Source organism: Chlorocebus sabaeus, chromosome 26 (assembly GCF_047675955.1).
Source record: "Chlorocebus sabaeus isolate Y175 chromosome 26, mChlSab1.0.hap1, whole genome shotgun sequence".
NCBI lineage: Eukaryota > Metazoa > Chordata > Mammalia > Primates > Cercopithecidae > Chlorocebus > Chlorocebus sabaeus.
This window is the reverse complement of record NC_132929.1, coordinates 55,987,413-56,004,121: the sequence shown is the minus strand read 5'-3', so window position 1 is coordinate 56,004,121 and position 16,709 is coordinate 55,987,413. Positions and strand designations below refer to the sequence as shown.

The following is a 16,709-nucleotide window of genomic DNA, read 5'->3' as shown; positions in this document are numbered from 1 at the left end:
CCTGTTGTGTGAATTTTCAACCTTGGAAGTAACTTAATTTTGTCTTATCAGTATTTCTGGTTTTGTTTTGAAGTACTAATCAAAAAAATAATCCTTAAATTTTAATTTCTCCTTACTTCTTTTAAAAGTTACAATGGTTAAAATATATTCCTTATGAAAGTTTCAAAATATATACTAAGCTTTCTAAAATGTTTTTTAACCTTTTTAATTCATGTTTTGTAAAGTGCTGTTCTTTGCCCCATTTCTTTCTGGAGATTTATCTTTCTTTTGGTATTCATTTATTTTCTTCCAGGTTGGTAACAATTCTTTACATATTAAAAGATTAACCACTAGTCTGTCATGTATGCTGCAAATAATTTGTATCCATTTTTTTTTTTTTTTAATTTGAGATGAAGTCTCGCTCTGTTGCCCAGGCTGGAGTGCAGTGGCGTGATCTCGGCTCACTGCAAGCTCTGCCTCCTGGGTTCACGCCATTCTCCCGCCTCAGCCTCCCGAGTAGCTGGGACTACAGGCACCCGCCACCAAGCCCGGCTAATTTTTTGTATTTTCAGTAGACACAGGGTTTCACCATGTTAGCCAGGATGGTCTCGATCTCCTGACCCCATGATCCGCCCACCTTGGCCTCCCAAAGTGCTAGGATTACAGGCGTGAGCCACCGCGCCCAGCCAATTTGTGTTCATTTTTAAACCTTTTTCTTAATTTTTTGTATTTTGTGGGGGAGGATACAGATGTTTTAAAGTGTTATTAGTAAAGTCTATTAATCCTTTCTTTTAGGATTTTTGCCTTTGGTTTTATTTTTAGGAGGTCTTACTTCTCTTGAGTTTATATAAATCATCATTTTATCTTAGTATTTTATGTTTTTAAATATTAAAGTCTTAATCCTTTTTGAATTTATATTTGAATCCTTATGTATATAGGGAGAGAATATAAGATTTTTTTTTTTTTTTTGACATGGAATCTCACTCTGTCACCCAGCCTGGAGTGCAGTGGCACGATCTTGGCTCACTGCAACGTCTGCCTCCTGGGTTCAAGTGATTCTCCTGCCTCAGTCTCCCAAGTAGCTGGGATTACAGGCTCCCGCCATCATGCCTGGCTAATTTTTGTATTTTTTTTTAAGAGACAGGGCTTCACCATGTTGGCCAAGCTGGTCTTGAACTTCTGACCTCAGGTGATCTGCCTGCCTCGGCCTCCCAAAGTGCTGGGATTACAGGCATGAGCCATCGCACCCGGCCAAGAATATGTTTTATAAATAAATGTTAGCCAGGTGTCTGAACACATTTAATGAGTAATCTACCCTTTCTCTGCTGACTTGAGATTCACCATTTTCATGAACAAAATTCTTATATATGTTTGGGTCTGTATCTGGCTGTTTTTGTCTTTTCCACCTATCTGTGGAATCTGCCTATTTTGGCGCTAGTGCCGGAGTATTTTGATTAATACAGATGTATGATGGCTGTTCAATGGATTTTAATACCTGGCAGGATGAGTCCTGCCCCATTATTCTAATTTGAAAAATTTAGCTGACTATTCTACGTGTGTTTTTTAAGATTAACTTTAAAAGAATTTTGTTAGTTTGTCTTCCAAAATCCCCTTGAAAGCTTGGTTAAGTGTATTCCGGATCAGTTTATATTTGTTGTTCTTATGAATAGAAGTTTGTCCATTGTGTTGTTAAGCTGGTTATTTTTGTCATATAGGAAAGCATGGGAGCACAGGCCCAAATTTCCAAATGGAAACAGACGTTTCTGAAGTAATTTTAAAGTTATTTTCTTCAAAATTTTCTTAAGTTTGATAAAATAATATTAAAAGATTTAATTTCATAAGAAACTTGGATCTTTGATAATGTGTTTTCAAAACAAAGTGTTCAAGACTAGGTTTTTAAAGGCTATTTATGAGATGGATTGAGTAGTTTTCTCAATTTCCAGCAGATGTCAGTGTTTGACAAATTTATTGTTAGTCCATGGAGATGGATTTGTCTGCAGTCTCCCAATTTGTATATCCTTTAGTTATTTAATTGGCACAGGGGATTATCTGAACTGGAAGAGATTTGAAGATCATCTAAGGCAATTTTTCATTTTGTAGATAAGAGAGCGGGCCTAGGTGGGAAATGACTTGTTTGCAGTCACACAGTCAAACAGAGGAGGGATAAAACCCAGATGTTCTTGTTTCCAAAAGACTTTTCCTCTCTAAAAGACTCATCCTTTCATGGTTGATACAACAGGCCACCTTCCTAGAGAGGTTTTCCTGTGTTTAACTCCCTTCTCAAAGGAATACAACTTTCTTCCTTTGTACCTATTACCTTGGAACTTGTATTATTCTACCTCTTATTACAATTATTTAATTATCTCTTTACAGACAACAGATTAGATGCATTTTTAGCTGACCAGGTTTTTAGGTCCTAGAGGACATTGATAGCAACTTATCTCTGTGTTCTCTATAGTTCCTTGGGCATGGCCTTCCATAAAGTGAGGTATTAGTAATGACTATTTATTGATTTGAATCCATTAAATTTTGATTGAAGTACCAATCGTTAGAAACTTTTTTCTGCTTCTTTTTTCCTGTCAAGCTGTTTTAGAAGGTTTTAGGGAGGATTATTTTTTTCTTTTTCTTTTTTTTTTTTTTTAGATGGAGTCTCACTCTGTCACGCAGACTGGAGTGCAGTGGCGTGATCTCGGCTCACTGCAACCTCTGCCTCCTGGGTTAAAGCGATTCTCCTGTGTCAGCCTCCTGAGTAGCTGGGATTACAGGCACGCGCCACCACACCCAGCTAATTTTTGTATTTTTAGTAGAGATGGGGGTTTCACCATGTTGGTCTGGCTGATCTCGAACTCCTGACCTCATGATCTGCCTGCCTTGGCCTCCCAAGTGCTGGGATTACAGGCGTGAGCCACTGTGCCCTACGAGATTCTGGGTTTTAAGAGCAAGTTTCTCCCCCACCAGAAGAAGACTTATTGAAGCAGATAACAAGCCTAGTTGCAGTGAAAAAGACACTTGGAACTCACTGGAAAAGGACATTATATAAAATCCAGGTACTATTATTTCAAACTAATAGGTTACTTTATCATAGACTTACTGTAACAGAATTTGTTCTAGATGGCCCAAGACTCATATTAGCTGAACTATGAGTCCTCTTAGGCGTGCAGGAAGAGAGCAAGCTGAAGAAATATAATGTACCGTGTAATTTTATTTTAGTTAAATGTACTGAACCAGAGAGGTTGCAGGACTTTCAAGTGCTCATTTAACAGTTCAGTAAATACAAAATGGTGAAAGGCAGACAGAAGTTTCCATTTTACTGAACTCTTAAGGCTTGGAAATCATACGATGCAATAACTAATTAAGAATAGTGGGCCAGGCATGGTGGCTTACACCTGTAATCGCAGCACTTTGGGAAGCCGATGTGAGTGGATCACCTGAGGATCAGGAGTTTGAGACCAGCCTGGCCAACATGATGAAACCCTGTCTCTACTAAAAAAATACAAAAATTAGCTGGGTGTGGTGGTGCATGCCCGTAATCCCAGCTACTTGGGAGGCTGAGGCAGGAGAATGGCTTGAACCTGGGAGGTGGAGGTTGCAGTGAGCCGAGATCGCGCTATTGCACTCTAGCCTGGGCAACAAGAGTGAAACTCTGTCTCAAAAAAAAAAAAAGTGACTTTGAGAGCTCATCTCCTAAAAACTGAGAAAAACAGAAATAGCTCCAAAATACCCTTGTATTTCTGTATCTGAAGAAATTGTTCTTCACTGCTTTCAAGAGACTTTTCTTTGTTGAATACACCCTCACATGAACATGAGCATAGGATGGACTGCGCTTTAGACTCTTCCCTCAATGCCTAATTTCTTTCTTTCTTTTTTTTTGTGGTAAGGAAACACATAACAAAATTTACCATCTTAACCATTTTAAAGGTACAGTTCAGGAGTGTTAAGTATATTGACATTGCTGTGCAACAGATCTCCAGAATTTGTCATATTGCATATCTGAAACTCTATACCCATTAAACAGTTCTTCTTTCCCCCCTTTCTTCAGCCTCTGGTCCATTCTACTTTCTGATTCTATGAGTTTGACTACTTTCAAGACTTCATTTAATTAGGATCATATAATGGTTGTTTTTGTGTGTGACTGGCTTAATTTATTTCTTGATTGAGTCACACAGATAAACAAGGAATTTTCCTTAAATTCTCAGAGTCACTAAGCTTTGATTCTAAAGAGATCTGAGATATTGAATCTATAAATAACTTAAACAAATTTACAAAAAGAAAACAAACAAACACATTAAAAAAGTAGGCAAAGATATGTACAGATACTTTTTGAAAGAGGACATATACATGGCCAACAAGCATGTGAAAAAATGCTCAAATTTTTTCACCATTAGAGAAATACAAATCGAAACCACAGAGAGTTACCATCTCATACCAGTCAGAATGGCTATTGTTAAAAAGTCAAAAAATAACAGATGCTGGTGAGGTTGCAGAGAAAAGGGAATGCTTATGCATTGCTGGTAGGAGCGTGAATTAGTTCAGCCACTGTGGGAAGCAATGTGGCGATTCCACAGAGAACTAAAGACAGAATTACCATTTGACCCAGCAGTCCCAGTATTGAGTCTATACCCAAAGGAATATAAATCATTCAACCATAAAGACACATACACATATATGTTCATTGCAGCACTATTCATAATAGCAAAGACATGGAATCAGCCTAAATGCTCATCACTAGTGGACTGAATAAAGAAAATGTGGTGCATATATACCATGGAATATCATGCAACCATAGAAAAGAATGAGATCATGTCCTTTGTGGCAACATGTATGGAGCTGGAGGCTATTATCCTAAGCAAACCAACACAAGAACAGAAAACCAAATACCTCATGTTCTCACTTATATGTGGGAGCTAAATGATGAGAACACATGGAACAAAGAGGGGAACAACAGACACTGAGGCCTCCTTGAGGGTGGGAAGTGGGAGAAGGGAAAGGATCAGGAAAAGTACTATGAAAGGAAAAGTACTAAATGGGTACTATACTTAGTACTTGGGTGATGAAATAATCTGTACACCAAATCCCCAGGACATGAGTTTACTTGTATAACAAACCTGCACATGTACCCCTGAACCTAATATGAAAGTTAATAAAAAAGATATTGAAAAGTTCCATCCACCCATTTTACAGATGAGTAAAATCAGACAAGCAGGGGTTGCCTACAGTTAGTGAAAAAATCATAGGAAGTTTTGTAATGTCTTCTCTGTTTCATTTTTAGGTCCATCTGATTATCAACGACTCAGATGCCAAATAAATATAACATTTAGAAATGCCATTTAGATTAAGCTACTGCTGATGTGGATCCTATTTTCTGCAGAGCATTTTTACATATCTGCAGTAAAGAGAGTTTAAATTATATTTTTTTCCAGTAAGATTTATTTTTGTCAATATCTGCTAAGATAGGATAAGCTGATATATAGATTTTTGTTGTTGTTGTTAAAAACCTTATGGCAGAAGCTATAAAGTAGGGATTGGCAGGGTGCTTTTTCTGCAGAGGGCCAGATAGTAAATATTTGGGGCTTTGTGGTCCATACAGTGTCTGTGTCTGTTGCAGTGATTCGGTTCTGCTATTTTAGTGTGAAGACAGAGCGTGTCTGTGTCCCATTGAAACTTTATTTATAAAATCATGCAGTGGACCAGATTTGACTTGCAGGCTATAGTTTGCAAACCCCAGTGGTAAAGTATTGGGACACCATTCCCACTTTTCAGTCTGCAGCAACCTAGCTTGCTTCTTTCATATACAATTGTAGTTGTTTATGGTGATGGTGATGATGATGTTGACTAAGAAAATAGTATAAATCAAATTATTATTATCTGTTGACATAATTTTAGAGTTATTTTCTAGACAATGTAGTAGGCTTAAGATATAAAAAACATACTTAAGAAAATAGCATGTTTGAAGTACATCTTCAAAAAGAAGACTGGAAATTTTTCTGAGTATTGATAAAAAATTTTTTTTCTAAAGGAAATAACTTTGTTCTTATTATAAAGATAAGACATAAAGAATAAATTAAAAATAAGCCCAAATCTCCAAGCCAAGAGTAACCACTGATAATAACCACATTTCGGTCTTTTGCTAGGTGATTTTGGTTGGCCTCCTCTAGATCCACTGTCTATCTTTTCTACTTGCTCAGTGGTGGGGAAGACCAGCCTCTGTGGACTATATCAGCAGGCAGCAATGAAGACCAGAGGCTGCAGGGTGTTACCCCTCGCCCCCAGTGTACATCCACACTCCAGTCAGGCAGCCTTCTCATCGCAGCTCTGCGGGTTGTTATAACCATGCCCTCTGCATTGCTGCCCCTTGCACCTTCAGGCCAAGTTGATGGTACTGTCAGCTACCCCAGGGACTGTGCCATCTCTCTTGCTTTCTCTAAGCATCTCCATCTCTTTATTAATCTTTTCTCGTTTCCTTGGTTTGAGTGTGCCATCTGTCCCTCACCATGGTCCTGACCTGACTGGTACAGCTGCTGCATCCAGTTTGACTGATTCTGCCACCAAGGCAGATAAACAGAGCTTTCCCTGTCTGCTTTAATTTCATAGGCAAAGAACAAAGAGTTTCCACACTTCACTAGAGCTACACCACCATTCACATTCCCATGCCTGCATATCCTAGCTGTATGACTTTGGGCAAATTACATCATCTTGATTTTCCCATTTGAAAAAAGGGGATAACAATATATACCTCACAGAACTGTTGGAAAGGTTAAATTAAGTCATGTTTTCAAAGAGCTTAGCACAGTGTCTAGCACACAGCTGAATGTGCTGAAAGGGATTGTAAAAGAGCAACTTCATTTTTCTTGGTTTGTAAACAGATACACCTCAAAGGATCCTTTAAAAGAGAAAGGTTGTTTCTAACAGAGGAATGCTTTCCCATCACACCTGTTTCGGAGACTGTGTATTCAGTGAGCCATCACGGCTCCTGCTCTGCCTAAGGCTTGAGCAGTTTCTTACGGACCGCTCTCACCTGCATGTTTCTAGCTGACAGGAGGTGGCGGTAGAGAGCTAGGCCGACCCTTGCCCATGGTTTGGGCTGATAGGAAATCTGCAAGATAGCTCTTGGAGTGTTAGTATTATGACTCAAGAAATAACTTTCAGAGTCAACAGGAAGAGGATAGGCATTATTCATATCCCCAAGTATAATACAGCTATAATTTATTGAACACTTACTAGAGTTTTACCTCCTTTATTTAGTCCCTATAAAATAGATAGCATTATTTTTGTCTGAAGGAGAAGAAATTGGGTTTCAAAGAGAGTAACTTTACTAACTCAGTAACTTTACTAATGTTTCTTATCTAGTAATGGTATTTATGGGATTCAAGCCCAGGCAGTTTCTGTAGAAGCCTGCACAGATAAACTGCTGTGCAGGACTGCCTCCAAGGCTCTTGTCCTTGATGTGCTATAAGGATGATATTTTTTAAAATTTGATTCCATATGCACGTGATAAAAATTTAAACCATACAGAAGAGTACTGTGAAAGTGTAAAATATTCTTCTCATCCAAGTCTCCTGTTACTTAATACCTTGTTTCAGAGGTAGCCACTCTTCTTTCGTATCCTTCCTGTGATATCCTTAAAGGGGTGAACCTGTATTATGGATAGAAGGATTGGTTTCTATAACCCATTTTATCTTGACTTCTGGCCTGTTGTCCTTGATATTTTTCTAGGCTCTTTGGATTAGGTAGGAGGAGAGTGCTGCTGTGAAATCTTCAGCAGCGAAGTCGCTAAATATTATTCACATTTCTTATTTGCTTTTTCAGCTTTACTTAGAAGAGTATAAATTCCTGTCACCTCCTACTTCCTTCATTTAAACACGTAGTGTTCATAAGGTTGAGTGAAAGCCTTGAACCCATAATACACTTAGGTTTTAAATATAAGACACACACAGATTGTCTTATGTTCTGAATACCTCATTAACTGATTAGCAGAATGACCTGTGTCACCCAGGGATACTAGGAGAAGAGCTATCTCACATGGGGTTGGTACTTATTTCTAATGCTTTTGTGACAGATATGGTCCCTATATTCTGGTGCAAATGTTAGTATCCAAGTTAAAAGAAAGAATTTTATAGTAACAATGCAGAAGTGATCAATTATGATGATCATGTCTTTAATAGATGATTCTTACTACAGTGTGTTTGATTCGGTGTGAATATTCCCAGATGACCAAAATAGGTTGTGACCATTCATAGCAGAAAGAGTGAAGGTGTGTTTACAGTGTAATTTTTAAAAATTAGCGGTGGCTCAGTTAACTCCTCCTTAAGTATGTTATAGATTTGCAGGGAACCATATTTTTTTTAAAACCCAATTTTTATATATAATCAGAAGTTGAATATATTTTATTGCTGCAGTCATGTAAAAGGTTTTATTACCTTCTATGTGCTATACTGTTTTATATGAAGAGTGTTTCAAGGAGGTTGTGCTTCAGTCTGTTCTTTCTAAGGCAATCATAATGAATTCAAAACATATGGTATTGATTTTTGACAGTTCTGCCTCAAGAGCTATCATGAATTATTGGTTCTGTATTTTATTTTAGGATTTCAGCTTCTTCATGTTTTAGAAGCATGTCTGATGGAAGTGCCTGTGTCTCTCTGTAATCAGCCACGTGGCCTGAGGAGTAGGCATGCTGCAGTTGATTAAGTTGACATTTGGTATTAATAGCTTAGAGACTCTTTACATCTTAATATGCTTATCCATTCTAGATTTTGGGTGAAGGTAATTTTGACTGATGTTTCGTAGCTATTAGTGGTAGTGCTGGATTCAGACCTAGGCAGCCTGTCTAGAATCCTACACACTTAAACCCCTCCCCTCTACTGCCTCCAAGATGCTTGGCCTTGTTGTGTTTCCTCCATATCTTTACTTAATCTCATTTGTATCTTTTGGCAATAGAAGCCATGTATATTGTTGAATCATTATCCATTTGGAACAGCAAGCCCTCAGCTTCATCTCTTATAAGCTGAGTCTCTTATGAGTTGAATGACTTTAGGGAGTAATTTGACCTCTCTGAGCATCAGTTTATTCTTTTGTGAAATGGGGATAATAGTTCCCACCCTCCTGCCTCCCTAGGTAGATGTACTGACCAGCTGGTTTTATTTATCCTTCTCTTTCCAGGGTATGGCATCTTGCCCGACACATTGTAGGCACTGTACAAATGTTAGTTTCTGTGCTGTCCTTCTCTTTTAGAAGCAGGACTTTGGTTAAGAGTTAGGTGTCTCATGGGGTAATCTGAACAAGTCACTCCTTGGATATAGTCAGGAAGCTAAAATAAATATAACAAGGAGACTACTCATTATAGCCCTTATATCCTTCACTGTCATTCTTTTTTTCACAGTAAATAGAATTGAGCTCAAATTCTCTGGGGAAAGACAAAAGCTCTGTTCCCAGAAGGAAGGGAGAAGGAGTCCTACTACTTAATGGACCACAGGCATTCTTACAGTATAGGATAAGAGCTGGTCACACCAAACTGCATGGACTGGGCGGACTCGATGGAAGTTTAAGATTTGTGATATTATAATTGTTATGATAAATAAGTTAACAAAAAGAGTAGAAGGCCCTTACAGGAATGAAGAACAGCATCACAGGAGCAAAGGTATGCAGGTAGGAAGGTGCCCACATACTTCATGGGCTCTAACACTTATTTTCAGCCTTCTCTTCAGTATTACAGTAAAGACAGTCCACTGGCTGAACTGATTATATTCTGCAAAGCTCAGGACAGGGAGTCTGAGTTCAGGACATCTTAGGAGGTGTCAGGGGCCCAGGCTGCCTCGCTGCCAGAATTAATAAGAATGTTTTGTGAAGGTGAACTGAATCCTCAGAGCCTAATACTTCTGTCTCAGGAAGTAGAGGCATTTATAGAGTCTTACTTCTTCATTTTTTTTTCAAGGCCTATTACCTAGGCTTTTTTCCTGGTCAACGAAGATTCTGCAGCTCAGCATCTGTCCCCATCTCTCCACTTATATTATCCTTGCCCTGTTGATTCCCTAGTTGCCAAATCTATTAGATATTTTTGTGTCCTTACCTTACTTGTCCATTCTGCCACATTTGACACTGTGTCTACTTCTCTGTCCCTGAAACTCTCTTTCCTTATGTTCTATGATGGGGGTTATCACACTGCAGCCCCACGGGCCAAATCTGGCCCTCTATCTGTTTTTGTAAACAAAATTTTATCAGAACACAGCCAAACTCATTCATTTACATTTGTCTTTGGCTGCATTCATACTACACAGCAGAGTTATGTTGTTCTAACAGAGACCCTAAGGCCTGCAAAGCCTAAATTATTGATTCTCTGGTCCTTTGTAGGAAAAATTTGCTAATCTGCATCCTATACCTTCATTCTCCCCTGGTTTTCTTCCTCCTTTTTTTTGCTCTGCTGAACCCCTTTGCTGAGGGAACATGTAAGAGCCAGTTCTAAGGTAAGATTATAAAAACTCTGGTCAAAAAATACTTGAAGGCCGGGCGTGGTGGCTCAAGCCTGTAATCCCAGCACTTTGGGAGGCCAAGACGGGCAGATCATGAGGTCAGGAGATTGAGACCATCCTGGCTAACACGGTGAAACCCTGTCTCTACTAAAAAATACAAAAAACTAGCTGGGCGAGGTGACGGGTGCCTGTAGTCCCAGCTACATGGGAGGCTGAGGCAGGAGAATGGCATAAACCCAGGAGGCGGAGCTTGCAGTGAGCTGAGATCTGGCCACTGCACTCCAGCCTGGGTGACAGAGCAAGACTTCATCTCAAAAATAAAAAAAATTAAAAAAAAATAAAGTATTGGAGAAACTATACCTCTTTCCCTGCTACCTGGTTCAAGAAATAGTGCCTGAGATTTCTTTAAAAAAAAAATAGAAAGTTATCCTAATAAATGTAATTGTTGTGAACAGATACACTGCATTATCTAATACAGTTTTCATGACCAGCTCCATTTTACAGATAAGAAAACACATGGAAGCACAGAGATTGCAGTAGCTTGCTTGTGATCACACAGCTAAGAAATAGCCTGAGGGTCCATGCCCTCTGATGTGGAGTCACCACATCAGACTGACTCCAGAGGGCACTGCTGTTTCAGAGGCAGCACCAAATGAAAAGACAGAAGATGTTTTTGAGCAAATAAATGCAGTGTGTGTGGGTTGGGTGAGTTTTCCAAAGGTTACCTTTGCAGTTTTGGAATGCAAGATCACATTAGAAAGCTAGTGAAACCTGGAGAAAAACACTCAACAAACCGTGACTCTGCAGAACAATCTTGTGACATCTAGAGAGCTCTGTGCCCACTAGTACAGAATGTGAAGTAAGTGCACACAGGATTAAACAAAATCAGAGCAGGTTGGCTCTTGCACATTGCGCTGTCAGTGGACACTATTAATGAGCCCTTGGTGATCTGAAAATAGAGCCATACCAGAGGCATATGAACTGTGCATGGACTAAGTTTTTTCTTCTGTCTCCCCTATTGAGTTCTAACCTTGTGGTATGTGAAGGTGTCTCTGGTGTCTACCTCTATTAGTGGGACCAGTGTGTGTGAGGGAAGCTTGTTGAGCCTCTGCTTGATTTTTAAACCCCACTGAGCTGTCACCTTTGAGGAGGAAAAACATCCAGCATAGTGTTCGCAAAGTGTGAGGAGCCCCAGGGGTGTGTGTGGCGGGTGGGTGATGCATGTGGAGATGGTGGTAAGGCACAGGAAGAGCTTCAAGGGTGACAACAAATAAAGTCAAGCAAAGAATACACAATGTGTTTCAGGGAGAACACTTGGATTTACCAAGTAGCAGAAGTGGGAGCAGACTAGGAAGTATATCTTAAGGACCTGAGGCCAGGAGCAACCTGTGATCCCTGTGGTTGAAGGGAGCAGCAGGAACAGTTCTGTGGGCAGGGCTACAACAACAATACCCCATGTATGATGCAAGGACCTCCACGTAGGAAAGGCCTTTTCTGAGCTTTGGTTACCTGGGAATCCCAAAACCATTCTCCTCTTGCTTCTCAAGTGTAAAACTCATTTTGAAAAAGCAGCCATACAAAGTTGTATTTTTATTATTATTATTTTTTGCCTCTTTGAGCTAAATTTATGTACTTTGGAATTACTAAAATAGGGGATGTCATGCTGGGATTGATCCATTCTGCAAGCCAAATACTCATTTTTCAGAGTTTCTTTGGCCTAAAATTCTATTAAAATCCAAGGATGAAAGAGGACTTGGAAAAATTATGGCCCTCAAAGAAATTTTCTGTCTGGTGAGGGAGACAGAGACGTGTACCATCAACTGTGGTACAAGGTAGACTTCAGTGAGAGCTGTGATCAAAGTACAGGGAGTAACGAGAAAAGAGGCAGTAAGATTAACTCTTGCTCAAGGGATTTGAGAACGTTGTTTTCTTACCTGTTTCATTTCTTCATTCTTTTCCTCCAACTGCCTAAATGTGGATATTCCAAAATTCTGCCTTTTCTTTCTTGTGTATTGACTCTGGTGGGAATCCTGACTATTCTCCTGGCTTCTCTTTTGATCTCTTTGCTTTTTAAAATTTTTTATTGTGGTAAATAACGTGTAATGTGAGATCTACCCTCCTGAAAGTTGTGTCTGGGAAAGTATTGTTAACTGTAAGCACAGTTGTACAGCAGATCTCTGGAACTTTTTCATCTTGCATGAATGAAACTCTGTACCCGTTGAATGGCAACTCTCTGTCTCCCGCTTTCTCCTACGCCTAGTAACCATCGTTCTGCTTTCTGTTTCTAAGATTTTGACTACTCTAGATAGCACATGTAAGTGGCATCATAAAGTATTTGTCTTTTTGTGACCGACTGATTTCACTTGGCATAATATCCTTCGGGCTCATCCATGGGTTACATACTGCAGAATTTCCTTCTTTAATATGGCTGAATAATATTGATTGAATATATGTACCACATTTTGTTTGTTCATCCATCGATGCATACTTAGGTTGTTTCCATATGTTGGCTCTTGGGAATAATGGTGCAGTGAACGTGGGAGTGCAAATATCTCTTCAAGACCCTGACTTGCAGTCCTTTTGGATAGATACCCAGAAGTGGGATTGCTGAGCTATATGGTAGTTCTGCTTTTAATTTGTTGAGGAACCCGTATACTCTTTTCTTTAATGGGTGCATTATTTTACATCCCCACCAGCAGTGTACAAGGGTTCTAATTTCTCCACATCCTTGCCAACATTTGTGGTTTTCTATTTTTTGGATATTGGACATCCTCGTGAGTGTGGGGTGATGTTTCATTGAAGTTTTTATTCGTATTTCCCTGATGATCAGTGATGTTGAGTATATTTTCATATGCCTGTTGGCCATTTGTATGTCTTCTTTGGACAAATGTATATTTAAGTCTTTTTTGTTTTTGAGACAGAGTCTCACTCTGTTGCCCAGGCTGGAGTTCTGTGGTGTGATAGCTCTACCTCCTGGGTTCATGCCATTCTCCTGCCTCAGTCTCCTGAGTAGATGGGACTATAGGCACCTGCCACCACACCTGGCTAATATTTTGTATTTTTAGTAGGGACGAGATTTCACCGTGTTAGCCAGGATGATCTCTATCTCCTGACCTCATGATCCACCCGCCTCGGCCTCCCAAAGTGCTGGGATTACAAGCATGAGCAACCGTGCCCAGCCTGTTTAAGTCTTTTGCCCAGTTTTTAATTGGGTTATTTGGTTTTTTGCTATTGTGTTCTAGGGGGTCTCTGTGCCTTTGACCCCAAATCTCCATGCCTGTACCTGGTGAACTCTACATTCATGTCTTCTGCTACTCCTCAGCTTAATCCTTCTGTCCCAGCAAGTAAACTGCTCCCCACTTCCTACTCCCTCGCTCGGCTCTTGCCACCCTTCTTTTGGTTTCTGAAAGATATTTAGACCCAACTCTGACACATCGTAAAAATCCAGGTCAAGTTGAGTTTTCCATGAATTCTTCCCTGACCACCCAGCGTTTGCTCTCCCGCTGCTGAGGTCTCTAGTATTTGTCTCTGTTGCTTTTGAGGCATTTGGCAGAGACTGCTGCTGCGCATTGGAATGGATATTACATGTGGATATATTTTGTACTAACTGAACTGCCACCTCATGAAGGGAAGAGACTGTGTGTCCTCCAGAGGACCTTACAGAGCACGTTGTCATACTGTAAAGAGGCAGGAATCCTTAGAAAGGTGTGCGCATTGTGTGTTCTAGGTATGGAAGACAGAACTGAACTTCAAGCCTGACGGTGCTCTGGCAACAGAAAGAGGACACAAGGGAGTAAAGTCCAAATTCACAGTCCACTGTCAATGAGCTGGACGGGGCAGGGAGGAAAGACAAAAGTCAGTGACTAGGATCTCTTTAGCAAGTTGGAATTGAAATAGACAAGCAGGTTTACAGGGGAAGGTCATTACTATAATCTGAGGCATGCTTTGCTGGATTTTGGCAGGCAGGGGTGACCGGTGTATGCTGGGAGCCAGAGAGAAGCTGAGTTCACCTCACAGTTCTGTAGGTAGTCAGAATATCTGCTGATAGCGGGGGCCAGCCGTACTAGCAGTCTGATCTTCTCTACTCTGAACACCCTGTTCCAGAGAATTCATGGCTTCCAACCCTGGTATATCTTGTCAGCAATGCTGTATGAATGGTTAGTCCACGACTAAGCTATAGGTCACCCAGAAGCCCCCAGGACAGCTGTCAGGAGGCCAGGACTCAGTACAAGGAGGCCACAGGGCGGACCACTGGGTTGCATATGTAATGTGGCTCTTGTGCTAACACTGGTACCCCATGTTTCTTGCCAGAGGCTGGAGTACCATTCCCTCATGGAGGTCCTTCACCTAGTGACCTTTATGGCCATCTTCATGGGAATCCCCACACACCCTTCCTGCAGTTGGGTTTTTACAGCCTCCAGGACCCTGCCTCCCACCCTGAGCTTCAGCATTCTGTCCTGATAATGTCATAGCCAGTTCTGGTTTTCGTGTTACTTGTGAGGGTTCTAGCTAGAGGACTAGTTGTGGGTCCCCATCTTGTACCTTTGGAATGTCCCTGAGTAGGTCAAAGCCTACTCTCACATGAATCTGGGGAAGCCCGGCAGCCTGGCCTTGCCTGTCCAATGGGAGGGGAAATGAGGAGGGAGTAGGCTGTCTGAACTGCTTGGTATGCCTGACAGTGGACTCGCTTTCTGCTCACTGACCCTGAGAACAGCTCTGTCCTTTATGGCTCCTCCTTGACCCTCTCCCGCCCTCCAACTGTCATTATCCTGGGGCATTGATTTCCAAACCTGACAGGTATGGAGAATCACCAGGATACTAAAAAAAGAGGGCCCTATCTATCTCCGGAGATTCTCTTTATTTAACTAGTTATGAATGAGGCCTGGGAATCTGGCACTTTTGTACAGATATATGTAAAGTATCTATTGGAAGGATGAATAAGGACTTAACTGAGTTGCTGAGTAAGTTTTATTTCCTTTTTTGTCCAGCTCTGTGCTTTTTGGCTATTAATGGTCACAAATTGTTTTTAGAAATCAGAGAAAGAATAGATGTCATTACAAAACAAAAAACACATCCTGAAATGATCTTTCAGAAACAATTAATCCTCTTAAATTTGTTCCTCTTTTCCGCAGGGGGACTTGATCTCATCTTCATGCCAGGCCTTGGGTTTGACAAACATGGCAACCGACTGGGGAGGGGCAAGGGCTACTATGATACCTACTTGAAGCGCTGTTTGCAGCATCAGGAAGTGAAGCCCTACACCCTAGCGCTGGCTTTCAAAGAACAGATTTGCCTCCAGGTCCCAGTGAATGAAAACGACATGAAGGTAGATGAAGTCCTTTACGAAGACTCATCAGCATCTTAAATCTGGATTACTACAGCCGAATAATCAGTGTTTTATATGAGAGTAAAGCAAAGTATGTGTATTTTTCCCATGTCAAAAATTAGTTGAAATTGTACAACTAATTTTTGTGAATACAGACTGCATTTTAAAATTGTAATTATAAAATACCTTATATAAAACTATCTTTAAAAACCAATAGAAGTGTGACTAGTAGAATATTAATTGAAATGGAGGCTATCAGCCTATGATTTTCAGCTTAACCTCCTGGTGTTAATGTGACAAGTTGATCTGTCTACTTTGCAACTTAAGTTAAATATTTATGAGGAACTGTGCTCCGACTGAGTGTGAGAGGAAGGTAAGCTCACTGGGAGTGGACACTGTATTTCATTATGTCCTGTCGTGACCTGGTCAGTCCTGGCAGGTGCATGGAGACTTGGGGACTATTAATTGATTTGTTGGTATTTGCTTTGGATACAGAATTCCCTAAGAATATTATCTCACTTCATCATGACTTCCTTTACTCACTCTAGAATTTTATGTTGGACACTTTGTAGCTTTTAGTGGTTAGTAGAGGGAAACCTTTTATGATTTAAATACTTTCACTCTACTTATTGGTTACCATCACTGCATGTATCAGCACCTGATGAGTTTAAGATCTGGTATCTTATAAGTTAGAAATTATTTCTGTTTACTCATGGTTTCTGCTTTGGAAATGAAATTTGCTGTGGGTTGAAAGTTGGCAGATGGCACCACAGCTAGGGAGCAATAATTTTGTTGTGGGGATGATTTGGTCATCCTCAGAAACCCAGGAGTCTTAATAGACACAGCTCTCTTACTCACACCCCATGTCCATCCTGTCACCAGGTCTTGTTGATTTTGCCTCTGAAATGCCTCTTAAATCTATTCTCTCCTTTCAATTGTCC

The 16,709-nt window shown here is 40.3% G+C and overlaps 1 protein-coding gene across 5 annotated transcripts in view; it reads left to right on the top strand.

The window, feature by feature from the left end:
- Positions 1-15,982, top strand: part of MTHFS (methenyltetrahydrofolate synthetase) — a 60,703-nt gene extending 44,721 nt beyond the window's left edge. For all 5 annotated transcript variants that reach the window (XM_073012381.1, XM_073012379.1, XM_008015681.3 and 2 more), the window contains exon 3: positions 15,575-15,982. In XM_073012381.1, the coding sequence (XP_072868482.1) occupies positions 15,575-15,807 (233 nt within the window). In that variant the 3' untranslated portion in view covers positions 15,808-15,982. The remainder of the gene's footprint in view (positions 1-15,574) is intronic.
- The last annotated feature ends 727 nt before the right edge of the window (positions 15,983-16,709 follow it).